This window comes from Ochotona princeps, chromosome 25 (assembly GCF_030435755.1).
Source record: "Ochotona princeps isolate mOchPri1 chromosome 25, mOchPri1.hap1, whole genome shotgun sequence".
Lineage (NCBI taxonomy): Eukaryota > Metazoa > Chordata > Mammalia > Lagomorpha > Ochotonidae > Ochotona > Ochotona princeps.
The window spans coordinates 18,062,307-18,077,792 of record NC_080856.1 but is presented as its reverse complement, the minus strand read 5'-3'; the positions used below and the strand labels follow the sequence as shown (position 1 = coordinate 18,077,792).

The 15,486-nt window shown below is 42.0% G+C and overlaps 1 protein-coding gene across 1 annotated transcript; it reads right to left on the bottom strand.

Moving 5' to 3' along the window:
- Positions 1 to 1,512: 1,512 nt before the first annotated feature.
- Positions 1,513 to 13,224, bottom strand: LOC101526021 (TRPM8 channel-associated factor 3-like). Its single transcript, XM_058681267.1, has 7 exons — positions 12,599 to 13,224; positions 6,885 to 7,849; positions 5,416 to 5,513; positions 4,489 to 4,702; positions 3,928 to 4,167; positions 2,863 to 3,200; positions 1,513 to 1,800 (listed from the first exon to the last, which is right to left on the bottom strand). The coding sequence occupies exons 1-7, from the start codon at positions 13,222 to 13,224 to the stop codon at positions 1,513 to 1,515; spliced, it is 2,769 nt and encodes a 922-aa protein (XP_058537250.1).
- Positions 13,225 to 15,486: the final 2,262 nt, after the last annotated feature.

The window sequence follows — 15,486 nt, the reverse complement described above, 5'->3', positions numbered from 1 at the left end:
GAGATTACTTTATAACTAACACAGGCTAACATGATTCAATACAAAAAACACAAACTTAGAAAGAAAAACATTCTTTCCCCAGCCATGCCTTGATTTTTTACCACAAAGATTCCTAAGTGGTCCACTTAGTCAATGTGAAAATTCATGGTCAAGCCGCAGGTCTGGGGAGTGGAGTCCTACGTGTACTCTCATGAGAGCAGAGCTCCCATGAGTTGTTTGCCAACTTATTTCCATCATAGGCAAGATTAAGGCAGCATTCATAAAGAAGCTGCACAGGGCAGCGAAAAAACCGAGGGACTCCACTGAAGAAGTGAAAATTCATGAATGTTTTCATCCATTTGCACATGTCTTGGGACTTTGTAACTAGGGGAAGAAGACACATTCTGGTATGTTCTTTCATTCAGGTCACTGGATTTTGAATCCAGCTTTCTGTTTCAAATTCTGACTCTACCTCTTATCAGTCTGTGACTTTGGAAAATTGCATTTATTTGATTGACAGTGAAAATTGTATAAATATACCTAACATAACAACACTGATTCATCATGGATTGGCAATGATATTGATCCTTCAGTGATATTCATCCTTTATAAGTTCCTGATCTAGAAGCAGTGGCATACTCTGATTAAAAAAAAAAACCCTGTGATGCAAATGAATATTTGTTTTCTTTTCTAGCCACATTTTTTCTCACAGATAGAATCACTTAGTTGTATATTATAACAGACTCTAAAACATCAGGCAACTGGTTGTTTTCCAGAGCAGCACCACAGAGCTTTGGTAGGCTATGCTAAGTATATATGTGAGAAAGGTATATGGTCATCTGTGATAAGGGACTAAACTGAAAATGCATGTAGATAAACACCCAACTCAAATCCTTCTCCCCTGCCTCTGAATGATTCATGGACTGTGCTCCATTTAACCTGTTTCATCAGAGCTTCAATTCATAGGAACATGCTTCCAGTAGGACATTGGGCAGCCTGTAATAATTCTGAACACATAGGATTATTGCAACAGGGAAAGGATTTTATTCAATAGAAGGGGCTTAAAGCCCAGAATGCCACATAGAGAAGTTTCTATTAGGAGTATATGAATGATTTTCAGTAAGTATTTTTCTACCACAGGCTCTGTTTTAATAACCAAACCAAATACTTGTAAAATATGGAAAGTGCTTCTAGTCTTAGAAGAAAGAGTGTCTACATGGATTCAGAGAAAGACATTCTTGGAGTTAATTCTTGGCCCGTGCAGCTCTTGGCACTCACTAAAGCCATGAAAAAGATAAACAGGTAGATAAAGAAACAAATCACTCAGTGTATAAATAGAAGTAGGGAAAAACTGGTAGAGCTATATGCTTGGCTTATTTTGAAAATCAAGTGTCTGATTGTATTATTTTATTTATTTGAAGATCAATGGTCTACTTCAATCTCTCTCCTTAAAAGATTTGTGATGAATCTAAATAAGATAGAGGAGAATGGTGGATCAAGTAAGGATTAGTCTCTTGTAGGCAATGAATAATCCTATGTTAGATAGAACACTGGGACAATTCCACAATTGACACACTGAACTATAAATACTTTCATGGGGTTTTCCTCCCACTCTGGAAGTGAGGCGAGGCTGTCAGCCACTTCCTTCTGGATGGGCCAGCCCCAGGCATAAAAGAATGGAACCAGATTCTTCTGCACTATTTCAGAGAACTTCTTCATCCATAGGTTCATCCTGCCAGTGTTGTCTTTTGGGTAGTTAGACAGCATCTGGTAATGAGCAAAGAGCTGGGTGAATGGCTCCCATCCAAAGCCTTCTTGGAGCTAGAACAAGAAAGAAGCAGAATGAATACTGAGGTCTAGAAAAGACACTGCACACCTATCACACCTAAAATGATATGGTGATGCTTAGTTATACACAACCTTTAAAAATTACTTTAATTCTCATCAGTGGTTCTCCCACTGCCCACTCCACTGACTGGTATCATACCTTAGTCTTCCTCAAACAAATCTCACACTTGGGATTTGTTCTTGCACATTATGTGATTCATGGAGATTCTCAATAAATGGTAGGTGTAACCACACAAACGAAAGATGCAATGGAGACCAGAGTGCCAGGAATCAAAGAAAATCAATAGAATGTATCTCTACTAAGGAATGAGGGTATGGCCACAGTGAAGCTTTAAATATATTTAGACAACAACAAGTCAGAATCTCTACTGCTTCCTGTGCCAACAGTGTCAGGACCCACGTAAGGAGCAGAAAGTTGCAGCCATTTATCTTTTATTTCTGGCTAATCTTTGGCTGTCTTGGCCATTTGGAGTATGAACCAGCAGATGGAAGATCTTTCTGTCTGTCTGTCTTTCTCTCTGCATATCTGATTTTACAAAAACAAAAAAAAAAGGAAATCAATCTTTAAAGAAACGAAAAGCAAAACAGATGGGTAGAAATAGTGAGGACACCTGGAGTACTAGTAATTCAATCATTTGGTCAGTGGATATTACTCATTAATAATGAAGTTGAAACACTCCCACATTTAAAAATTGTGTGGGAAAAAATGAAGCAGAGTTTTTCATTGTTAAAGATGTGACTGTCTTAGGAAAGTATCACAATAGAGCTGTGCTATAACGGTGTATTTCCAGAACAATTCTGTCAGAAGGTCCTGCTGAATAGGAACTGAGAAAACACCATTGATTAAATGTGCATCATACCTTTCATTCTTGAAATCTTAGACTGAGAAATGCACCTTCAAGCAGTACTAGATGCCCAGATTGCACAGGGGAAGAAGAGCAATCAGACAAGTGAGGAAGTTGTGGTGTGTAGGCGTGATGAGGATAAGAAGGACAGTATGACCCAGGAGTCCCCACCTCCACATCTGCTCAATACCTGAAGATAGGTTTCCAGAGCTGTCCAGGAATTCCATAACCTTAGGGGAGCACCTGTGTCCATGTGCTTTCTGATCCTCTCCTGCCGATGTTCTGGAGTCAGATTAGGATGAGCCCTTGCTCTGGGGATGTCAAGAACCTCTTCGTGCAGGTAGACATTCCAGAGATTGCAGTCGGCTTCAGTGCTGTGAGGAGGGAATTGCCAACCAGGACGCTGTTGTCTGTGGCCCAAAATGTGGAAGACATTCCAACTACCAGAAGACCTTATTGTCTTCTCATCAATGAGCTCAGACATTAAATCCACTTGTGCCATAATGGGGTATCCAGTGCGTATGACACCTGGAAAAAGCAGCAGAGCACAAGACATGAGGTTATGTCTGATACTGTTGGTAGACACACCTTCTCCACTATCCCAAAGGAGCTGCGGCATTCTGAGTGATTACAGATGACTGAGAGGAGCCTCTGACATTATGTGAAGACCAAACATGTATGCAACATCACTGATATCCTCAGTTTCGATAATGGAGCTTGATGCCCTCCTCTGTACCTGACATGGGAGGGTCAGTGTGCAAGGCAGGCGACAGGTGGGTTTCATCGCCCATTTTTTCATTATAGTTGGGGATGTGTATCAATGCCTTGATATCTTGGATCTCTAAGGACAGCGAGATTCTCTCTTTTGAGAGGTAAGCTGAGTGCACTTTTCAGGCTAGGAATTGGGCTGTCATTGTTTATTAAGAAACAAGATTTCCTCTTGGAAAAGTCCTCCTGGCTCTGTTACAAGTTATAGAGCAGTTCTGCCCCCCAACGCATGCCACTTCTCAAGGTCAATTCACACCTCACCCACTTCTTAATCTCCCTGAAGCCGCTGGTGAGGCTTCTCCATCTTGTTTCATTCCTCCTGTCCTCTCCTCTCATGGAGGTAAATGACATCATTCCTGCTTACATTATAGCATGGTTCCAGATTTTATACAAGTGTGTGTATATCCTCCCCTGACTCCTGTGGCATTTCAAACACACTGATGCAACTGGAAGAGAGATTTTCAGAGCATTTCCCGTGAGCACCCACCGAATTGAAGCTGCACGTCGGTGACAATCCTCTCAGGTCTGCGGTAGGGGAAAGGCTCAGCCCCCAAAGTGGCTGCAGCCTGCATGATCTCATCCCAGAGCTGGAGCAGAGAGTTGGGGTTCTTCACAGCCTTGAGGTTTTCCGTTGGCACTGTCAGGATGATGTTGTCCGTGGCCAGCTCACCCCAGGGAGCTGGATTTCCCTGGAGAGAGCGCTTCCACTCCTCCTGGGAAGTCTTCCCTGGAAACCAAGTTTGTGTCACCTGCTGCACCCCATTTTCCTGGATTCCTTATAGCACTTGAGCCTCCCTGAGAGGTAACCTGGGAACTAATTATCTTCTGCTTGTTACAAACTCCTCTCAAGTCTCACTCCTTTCCTCATCCTCCCCTCGCAGTTCCTGGAAGAGGGTGTCCGTTTTGCCCAGTCCCTTTCCAGCACTCAATGCAACCCCTTCTACCTGACTCTCAAGGACCAGACCTCCTTCCCAACAAGCCCACTCGCTGTTCACCTCCACACCTGCTTCTATGCTGATTCCCACCTGAATCACATCCCCCTACTCACCCAGCTTGAAGTATGGAGCTGGCATTGCACCACTGATGGTGACCAACACACTGCTCATGTTGTAGTTTGAGGGCACAAGGATATAGAGGAGGCCCCCCCAGAACCAGGAGATGGAGGTGTTGGTTTTGTTCAAGTTGTACTCCCGTGTCACTTTGGGGGCACGTTTTTGAGTGTTCAATTCACTGATGTCATCCGTATGGCAGCCAATCAGCATCTGTCACAGTGCAGGAAAGGGATCATCACCATTTGGAAGACGCATGTGTAAGTGTGTGTGATTTCATGTGCCTGTGTGTGGTTCCAACCTGTCCAACTAGCAGTTGGAGAAAACAAAATTTCCTCAGATTGAGAGGTCTTGAATGAATAATGGAGGACTCACTCATTGACTTGCTCCAGCGTATCCCTTCCTGTCCATCATTACTGCTCCTTGTCTATAGCTTGGGGATTTTTTCTCTTTTGTTGATGCACAATGGGTGCCATCGTCAATGCTGATTTAGAGCAGACAATGACTTTGCCTCTGCTGTTTCCTGTAAACTTGTGAACTCATTCTGAGCCTGTGCATTGGATTTCTCTACCCACAGTGGAGTTTGAGTGTTGGAAGATGTGCATCATGTTTCATCATGTTGCCTCAGAAGAGATGGAGAATCAGCACAGCTCCCATTGCAGCAAAAAAGGAAGAAGAGGTAAAGCAAAGTCACATTTCTTTATGTGTTCTGTGTTCAGCTGTGCTTGGTATTACACACTTCCCTCCTGGTGCTCAAAGCAGGAGTCTGCTCTGCTGTGAGCACTTCCTTCTCCTGCAACACCACCAGGATGCCTGATGTGTTTGTCTGATGTTACTGAGAAAATCTAAAAGAAAGCACTGCAAGTAGAAGCAAACATGCTGAGGAAATGTCAACATTAGACTATCACTGGGCCAGAATACTTCACCTTCAGCTGAGCAGTGACAGCTTCCTTGGGCAGTGTCACTGTTGCGACTTGTCCTTCAGGTAAGTAGAGTCCAGTGCTCACCCAGGAATCTCTGTTGTCTGGTAAGAACCAAAGGAAAGGCTGAGATCTTCCTGTGTCTTTGACACAGCCCCTCTCAGAGCCATGGAATCAATCATGCTCGCCTTAATTATCCCAAGTTGTCCTGGCTTAGGTGTCTAAGATCCAGTTAGAATTCCAAACAGTCCTTCATGTTGAAAGTTTATGGAAGGAAGCAGCCTATGTTACATTGTACTTGGGCAAGTGTTACACTGGTAGGAGAAAAGTAGCTTATAGCTGGTTAGCATCTTAAGCCTGGGAATTGTTAAATCTTTGTTAACCATATCAGTTTTCTAGCATAGTTTTTCCTAGCCTATTCTATTTTTTTCTCATAAGATATGTAACAGGGTGGTTCCACATCCTTGAGTTTGTGGCATGAGTTCTGGCAGTGCCTTGGCCACCTGGCCTCAGTGGTTAGGCATGGCTCCATTCTGGCTGCCATATCTCTGAACCCCAGGTGCAGGTGTTGAGCACAGCTTTAGTCACCTAGCCTGGTTCCTTTGACCCACCTGCATAGTGAGTGCAAAGTCTTTGAGCCCGAAGTTGGAGGGTTTTTTGTGGCCCATGTTCTGTGGTCTTTGGAGTCCTGTGGTACTGAGTGAAGCCCACTTGCCTCCTGACAACATGCTGGTAAGGACTTTTTCTGTGGTTTCCAAGGGGCTCTGGGGGGTGGCACAGATTGCTGTGGGTGGGGACGTGAGTATTACCTTCCAGCATTTGTGGTCTTACTATAGAGTGCATGTGTCAAAATGAACACTCTCAGTGGAAAAATGGACACTGGACGGCAGGGCTGCAAGCCACTAGGGCCTGCAGAGGATGTCTGTCACCTTAGCACAGGAAGTCAGAACAAATAGGACAACTATCCCGACCATGCAATGACAGCAATTATCGTGGTGAATGGAGACTCAAAGGTTGACTATGTCAACTAATGGATGCTGAAAAGATTTCCTCATCCTTGGAGTCACAAAATCAACAGCATTTCAGAACTATTAAAACAACTTGAGCAGTACCATTGAGCAGGTTCCACATTGGAGACCCTAGGTTAATATTGCAAAGCTATTCCCCAACCCTTGGTACTGGGGCATTGGAAGGTTGTGTGTGGGTTCTCCGCTCATCTGCCCCCTTCCACCAAATACATGAAGAAAAAAAATGTAACAGTGGTCCCATCTGCTTTCCCCTGACCTTCGATCATTCCCACCCTGATCAACTATGTAAACATCATCAAAAATAAAAACAAAGATAAAAACTTCATTGGGAGGACAGGAAACATCTTCATGAAGAAGAACTCAAATGCTGTGGAATTAGCCAGGTGCCATCTGCTTGCCCTACCGAGCTCCCTCCTTAGCTTAGCCCTGTTCCTCCCCATTGCATACCTGTGTTGATCTCAATGCTGATAGTAGATTCAGTGGCAGGTGGAGAGGAGTGACCATCAATGATGAGAGAGCTGTCTGTACCTGACTGAGCCAGTCCTCGGGCCCAGGCTGTGAGTATGTCCTGAGGGCTTCCCCTGCTGATGGGGTTGTCTTCATTCACCGGTGGTAAGCCCTTCTGCTTGATTATATTCATAATCTTGTTGTGCACTGACTTATAGATGGGAATCTCATCATGTGGGATTTGAAGCATAAGGTAGGAATCTTGTTTCAGCATCTCCATCCAGCTGTTTTCTAAAACTCTTCCGTTATTGAACAGCATGGACTCAAATTGGGGTAGTGCCTTTCTTACATGGTAATTTAGCAGCTCTTGCTTGGGGACTGAGAATCGGCCTCTTTGCCCTTCCTCCTTAATGATGCTGAGACCAACCTGCTTTAAAAACATGTTATTTGGATATTCAATCAGAAAGTTAGAATCTGGGTGTTGCTTAGCCCACTGTCCAGCGTGGCTGCCCATCAGTACTCCGCCACCTTCTGCAACAAATTCCTCCATATTCTTGACATGCATTTCATTGAGTGAGGAGCAGCAATAGACACTCAAGTCACTGGTTGGAATGTCTGTGCTTCTCCACTCCAAGTTATTTCTTGCTAACAAGCTGCTCAGAGGTTGCAGCTGTGAGTGCACCCCAATTTTCCCCTTCTGCTGCCCTTTTAGCCAGTGTAAAGCATTCATCATAAATGTGTCCATTTTGTCATCAAACATCATGCTCTCATTGCCACACAGCACAACTTGACCATGGCCATAGTGGGCAGCTGCTAGGAAGCAGTTAAATAAGCTATCTATCCCCAGAGGAAAAGCCTGGGGTCCGTGCACCAACAGCTTTGAGGGACATTGTCCTCTGCTGATATCCAGCTCAGTGATCCCTTTCAGCAGCTGCTGTTGGTCCTTTTTGGTGACGTGCTCAGATCTGGAAAAGAAACATTTTCCAAATTAGTGCCCATTTGGTAAGCGAGGGGACGATAGAGCTGAAGAGAACACTACAGTTGAGCTCATATTGTATAAACCTCAATCAGAAGGAAAGGGGTGATAGTTCTCTTCATCTTCAAATCAGTTTTAGCTAGGAACAATTAATGCCATAAAATTATGAGATTTTTTTAAAGATTTATTCATTTTTTTATTGGAAAGCCAGATATACCGAGAGAGGAGAGACAGAGAGGAAGATATTCTGTCCGATGATTCACTCCCCAAGTGACTGCAATGGCCAGTGCTGTGCCAATCTGAAGCCAGGAGCCTGGAACTTCTTCCAGTTCTCCCACGTGGGTGCAGGGTACCAAGGCTTTGGGCCGTCCTCGACTGCTTTCCCAGGCCACAAGCAGGGAGCTGGATGGGAAGCAGGGCCGCTTGTATTAGAACCAGCACCCATTTGGGATCCCAGTGTGTGCAAGGCGAGGACTTTAACCACTACGCTATCGCGCCGGGCCCAAAATTGTGAGATTTTTAATTACAGAGACACAATATGTCTCAAATGTGCACCCAGATTGTTCCAGTGATGTTTTCCAGGATGATTGGTTGTCTCAGGGAATACACCATTGACTGTTCTCATTTATGAGTTGCCTAACAGTTAAAAATGTGAAATAAACAAGTTTTGCAAAGTAGTCTGCGAAATTCATCCAGAGAGTATTTTTCTTGGAAATTTGGTCGTTCTTGACTGGCATGGTGGTGTATTATGGTAATCCATTTCTTGCAATGTCAGTATCCCTTGTGTCACTGGTTCATGCCATGGCTGCTCCAGTTCTGATTCAACTTATTGCTTATTGTCTGTGAAGGCAGAAGAGGTTGGTTCAAGACTGTGGGCCCATGGACTCAGGTGAGAGATGTGAAAGAGGCTGTTGGCTCCTGGCTCCTGGCTTTGGGTTGGCTCAGCTCTGGCTTTGCGGCCATTTGGTGAGTGAACCTGTGGCCACAGACATGTCTTTTTGCCTTTCTTTCTCTATTTGTGAAATATGTCTCAATTAAACATAAATAATATGTATGGGAAAGAATTTGGAAGGGTTGTATGCTAGGTGCATGTACACAGATGGACACAGAGGTAAAACAGAGTATGAAATTCTAAATCATTCCTGTTAGTGCTCCAAACTCTATTTTGACTTATTTTTAAAATAAAAGCCTTCTGTAAACTGCTGGCATTTTAATATGGAGAAAATATTTAATGTATTCTTTTATCAGTTAGTGTTGGTCATGAGAGCATCACCACTGTTTTAACATATATTTCTATAACATGAAATTTTATCCTATAAAGCCTTATAGAACATGGGTTTCAGTAATTGTGATAAAGCACAATTACATCAAATTTGTCCAATCCAAAGTTTTAAGAAATAATTACTACAAAGTTAGAAAAGTACACAAAATACTCCAAAAGCATCACTCATTTTAACACTTGATAATGTTGGAGTGAGAGAGACTTCTTAAACACCAATATAGTTTGGTATTTTATATATGACACAGAATGATAGTACATCTAAGACATTCCAGTGTTTTTTCTACAGGTGTTATGAATGTATTTGTCAATTTTTTCTCATGTAAAACAAAATTAAAATAAAAACTTAAGTTGTCAGTAGCAGAAAACTTCCATATTGGATTTATAAAGAGTTCAAGAATGTCAACAACAGAAAACAAGCAATCCAGTTCAGAAATTGAGTAAAGCTGTCCTTTACAGTGTCAGTTATCCACACAGACACTGGTTCACCTCCTGGCTGCTGCACTTCTGCTCCAGTTCCCCACTTACATTTCTGGGAAACAGTTGAGGATGGCCCATCTTGGGTACAGGAACCATGTGGGAGCTCTGGAGGAAGCTCCTGGTTCCTGGTTTCATTCTGTCCCAGTTCTTGCTGTTGTGTTCATCTGGGGAGTAAACCAGCTGATGAAACATGGTTTTTGTCTTTATCTGTCTCTATCTCTCTGTCTGTAGCACAGATGTTCAAAGAAATAAACAAAAATATTCCTAAAAAAATAGAAATGTGAAATTGTATCCTGGTATAGCTCATTTAAGCACCATCTGTGATGTTGGCGTACCTATGGTTGCTATTTCCAGTCCCATCTGCTCTGTTTTTGATCCAGCTACCTGGTAATGGCCTGACAAAGAAACCTAGCATAGCAGAAGTGCTTGGAGCCCTACACCCATTGGGAAACTTGGATGAAAGACCTGCCTTCTGGGTTTGACCTTGCCTAATCCTCACCCTGTGGCCATCTTGAATTAATTGAGATCTCAGTTAATTGAGATCGCCCTTAACTTTCTCTCTTCCTCCCTCCTTCTCCCTCTATCTGTTGTTATTTCATATTTTTTAAAAGATTTATTAACGTTTTTTTAAATTGGAAAGTGTGATTTACAGAGAGAAGGAGGGACAGAGATAAAGATCTTTCATCAGTTGAGTCTCCTTTGTGGGGGTGCAGGGTGTCAAGGCTTTGGGCTGTCCTCAACTGCTTTCTTGAGCCACAAGCAGGGAACTGGATGGGAAATGGACATGAACAAGAAACCATATCAGATTCTGGCGCATGCAAGGAAAGGACTTTAGCCACTAGGCTATTGTAATGTGCCCTGTAATTCTGTTTTTGAAATAAATACATAAATAAATACATTTTAAAAGATAGACACATGCCAAGGACACACATGGGCATTTTTGAAAGCATGAAATAAAAACAGCCAACGCACACATGAAAAAATGTTCATGATCAGTAGCCACCAGGGAAATGGCCTCATTCTAGTTTGAATGGCTATCACCAGAGAATAAAAAAAAATGTTGGATACAATGTGGGGGAAAAGCTACCTTAACATACTGTTGATTTGAATGTAGAGTAGCACAACCATTATGGAAGAAAGTATGAGATTCCTCAGAAGCCTGACAATAGACGCATTGCATATGGTAATAGGTGGGACCCAGACCACTCATTCTTGGGGAATCACTCAAATGAGATGAAATCAGCATGTGAAAGATTTCTGTTTCTTGGATTTCAACTCAAAATAGGTAAGAAATGAAATAACTCTGACTTTCCACCACTAATGACTGAATAAAGAAAATGTGGTATACATGTACCCAGCAAATACTGTAAGGCCACAATAAAGCAATGAAATTTTTTTTTTTTTGGTAATAAAATGAATGGAACTGGGAACCACCACAAAAGTGACATAAGCTAATCTCAAAAGATGAACATGTTTTCTCTGATATGTAGCAGTTAATACAGAATAAAAAAATGTGTAGGTATGATACGTGCTTTGGGATATGATTGTCATTTTTTGCCTGCATCTACTCTCATGTGGAACTGTGGCCTTCCCACATTTAATTGGCTGAATGCTATGGACAGTGGTGAATTAAACCTGTGACTATAGAGTGGATTATAATGATGTCCTTGCAAACACTGCTGAAGAGAAGAGAGGGAGGGAAGGTTGAGGGGTAGTAGAGGAGTGAGGGAAGTGTGGTTGTCTCCTGGGAACTGTATGTTTGGAAAATACAAAAGCAGTTTTCATTACATTAATAATTTTTTTTCAAAAGCGAAAACATACAAAGAGAAGACATAAATAGTCCTAAGTCAGATAAGTGTATTTAATTAAAAATAGATCACAATCTCAATTTTATAATGAAAATTCTGTAATTTAGTGTTAGGATTATGTCTACAAAAGTCTAACAGTCAAAAAGAAAGTTTAGCAGCATATTTAATCTCAAGATAATAAAATATTCAATAATTATCCAATTAATCAGGATCTGATAGTTAAAAGTGATAATTTTATAATTCATAGTGGTTAAAAATATAAAAGCAGCAAGAATTGTGCAAATATTTCCAGTAAAATATAAAACATGACAGGCAAGGATTATTAGATAAATTAGTCTTTCATAGATATATTTAGTGTTTCAAGATTTTCTTCTTCTAAAATAATTTCTAATTTGAATATAATTCTGACCCAAATCTGTTTTTCAAAATTCTTCATCAATAAACTTAAAAATTTAGTTTATAAATGTAGGTGACTCTAAATAATCAACGGTGTTTTGAAAATGCTGAGTGGAGAAACATGAGAATATGGAAATATTTTTTTTCTCAGAAATCAGTTTCATTTCTTAGCTCTCCTAATGAATGTTTCAAGTCTGGTAGACAAATAGACCACTAGGTCAATGACTCAGAGGAGAGAGTAGTATGTTAGTATTTATAATATTGTTTATACCTACAATATCAGGATACACTTAAATAGAAAAGGATGGATTTGTAACTGTTGTTGAGAAAATAAAATATTGCTACAATACAGGGAAAACATGGGGGTAATGTTGGGTGGGAGCGAGTAGAGAAAAATGTCTGACAATAATGAGGTGCATTATAAAAAATGAATAATATTTAAAAATAAATAAAATAAATAAAAATAAGAAAAAATAAAAACTAAACAGCAGCAGCAACACCAAAAAACCAACCCCAAGCCATGTCAAGGGTGGGATACAGTATGTTAACAGGAAAATACTCTACTCTCCAAGCATTAAATACTCAAGTCATAGTGGAGAAGAGGTTGACTACAAAGTCATTTTTCTAAACAAGTCATTTTTATACTTGCATTTGTAGTCTGTACTGAATCCATTTCATAGTGGCGATTTACTCCACAGCAAGATTGAAAGGTCTCAAAAATGAAGAACAGTCGACTTTTAACATGAATCACATCCCCTTGGCCAATCATACTCACGTGACATGGATTGGAGTAGTGGGCACCGTCTCAGAGAACACCCACTGCTTTCTGTTCATGCAGTCTTTGTTGATGAAAATTCCAGATAAACTGATCGCTTGGTTTCCAGGGAACTCATTTAAAAAACTTTCAATTCCGTACCTCTCTAGAAAAGACCAGCCCTGGCCCCCAATGAGCACACCACCTCCTCGTTTCACAAGTTGGGTTAACTTTTGGGTCATGTAGTGAGTGTAGGCATCGAAGCAGTAAACACCAACAGACTCCATTGGAGGTTCCTCCTGGACCTGTGCCTCAATCCCAGAAACCTTCAGGATTTCTGCAAGTTTTTGCACTGAAGGGTGCACAATTATGGGAGCACCAGGGGTGCTGCAGAGCCAACGCACTGCATTAGCAAGAAATGGAGCCAATGGTGGATGCATTAGGTAACCTTCATGGCCCATGACCACATATCGGCCCTTGCTGTAGGAGGAGGCAGCAATGGTCACCTGACCCTCATCATTCACCAACACTGGGAAGGCAGCTTCTCTGGTAAGAAGGAGTTCAGATGGAACAGGCCCTGTAGGAATATCCCAGCTTGTTAGTCCCTTCATGAGGGCCTGAAAGTCAGCATCATGAGTTGTCGCCATGGTTTATCAGCAGCTGCAAGTCAAGCAAAGACAATCAATTAATGAAAGCAAAAACAGTCAATTCATGAACAAAGTGGATAAAAGCATCAGGTACCCTCTTTGGCTCACTGTCCTGCCCTGCAGAGCCTATAGTTAGACTCAGGACTCACAGTCTCCTCCCATTGGTTTTTCTGTCTCCATTGCTCTTCATGTGCAAGATTTCTAGAGACCAAACTCCCTTGATGCATTTTCATTACTCACACATCACCTTGCTTGCTTCCCTCAACTCAACCAACCCAGATGAACTCCACTGACCGACTTTCCTGTCCACAAGCCCCAGGCTGGCCATGAGAGTCCATTCTCACCTGGCCTTCCAATCCAATGCCTGGAAATGTCAACATTATTCACTGCCAGCATCAGTGACTCCAATGGTGATAAGCCTTTCCTTGACCATACACTGACAAAGTGAACTCTTCTCTGCCTGCTCAACAGTTGCTCTCAATGCTCACATTGCCTCTTAGCATGGAGGGCATACACTATCAATCTGGAAGCAGGTTTTGGGTGAAGACTGATAGAATCAACAGGTACAGAGGTTTACTCAGGGATTGGTGATTGTGATCACAACATGAACTTTGGACACTTTTTTGATCCCTCCTGACTTCCTAGAAAAATAGAGAACACTAACAGCCTATGAAGCATGATTGGTGTATACACTCTGCACTCTGAATGCCCACATATTCCAAAATTGGTCTTTGGCTTCTATTTCTATGTCTGTTATACTGGAGAAGGATTTATGTCCTTCATGCTTGGCCTAAAGCACTCTGGAATCTCAGGACATCTAATCCACAGCCAGTATGAACCAAGGGCAGAGGAATGTTCAGTACTTTTGCAGAATTTTGAGATGGGATTGTTCGACATCCAGGGCTTAGCAGTGATTTTCCTGTAACTTCCAGAGACAGTATTTTCAGAGCAGTGAGATTGCTTTTTCTGAAGCAGATATCCTGTGTGGAGTTTCTTTTTCCTTTGCGGATTGCAGAATAAGGATTGTGAGAAGACATTTGTGCTCCTGGAGACTCTCAGAGCCTCCTGAATAAGCTTAGAGCTCCAGAGTGTCATCTCCATGATTCCAGGAACAATTAAAAGGCAGATGGTAGATTAAACTATGAAGAAATGCAAACACAATAGTCTGATCTTCCATTTGGTGAATGGAAGCACCATTTCTTAATGTTTTGGAATAGCATTTGAATGTGCAAATCCATATAAAGAATTTTGGTACTGTTTTGGATGATCTTTGCTGCTTTGCTTCCTAGCTCACCCACAGGATCAACAGCCTTGGTGATCTATGGCTGCCTGTTCTATCTCCCGGCACATAGTTTTGCGACCTTCAGGGAAACCTGACATGGTCTCTTGAAATTGCCTGCAGCTCAATGCTCTGGCTACTCACAATGGCAAATTGGATTCTTGGCATGATACACCCTAAGAAGACATGCAAGAGTAACAGAAGAGAGAATCAGAGTTGAAGGAAAATAAAAAAACAAAGAGAAACAGCAAGGATACCCCTCCCGTGAATTTTTTCCCAAGGGTCAAAGCATGCATGTCACTTCTATTTCATAAGTGAAAGCACCCAGTCGTTCATATTGTTTCAGTGTAAGGACACTGGTTTGAAGATGGTTTGTCCACTGTGAATCTCAGGCTAAAATTTGATGCCCAACAGGACATTCCTGAGAGCAGGACAGGCCTTTAAGGAGCGTTTTGTTTCCTAAGAGAAATTAATGCCTATCTCAGTGCTCAATAATTGTCAAGCAAGTAAGCAAATTCTTGTCCTACTTGGACTGAACTCATTACTTTGAGGGCAGTTTCCCCTAAGCATGATGTCCTCTTGTGTTCTCACTTCTGTACACATTGGTCCATCTTCTGCCTTTTCTGCAGAAAGTCAAGGACCCTGTACCCTTCACCAGATGTGTCCACATGACATGGGACTTTGAAGCCTCCAGAACTGGGGGCCAACCTCTTTGCTTCATAAATCACCCAGAAATGCAGTTGTAGCTACAGAAATTGGAAGAAAATATGCTGTTGCCAGCAACCCTAGGACATAGATCTCTTTCCTTATTCAAGGAAAGGGCTTCCTTAACCACTTTTTCCTTCCCTCCCTCCATGTTGCGTAGCAAGAAACTTCCATTCCTGAAATAGCTAGTGTAGCTTACCTGGATGTCTCCAGACTATTGTGTAAGTCTCTGGCAGGGAGAGGAATGTCTCTGCAGAAGGATGAGGGGATCTTCGGGA

Excerpts from the sequence above, each read along its gene's own strand:
- LOC101526021 (XM_058681267.1), bottom strand. The coding sequence starts at position 13,224 with ATGGCGACAACTCATGATGCTGACTTTCAGGCCCTCATGAAGGGACTA. Across the intron at positions 4,703-5,415 it reads CTGTCACTGCTCAGCTGAAG|ATGCTGATTGGCTGCCATAC; the intron begins GTGAAGTATTCT and ends GCACTGTGACAG. Across the intron at positions 3,201-3,927 it reads CGACGTGCAGCTTCAATTCG|GTGTCATACGCACTGGATAC; the intron begins GTGGGTGCTCAC and ends TGCTTTTTCCAG.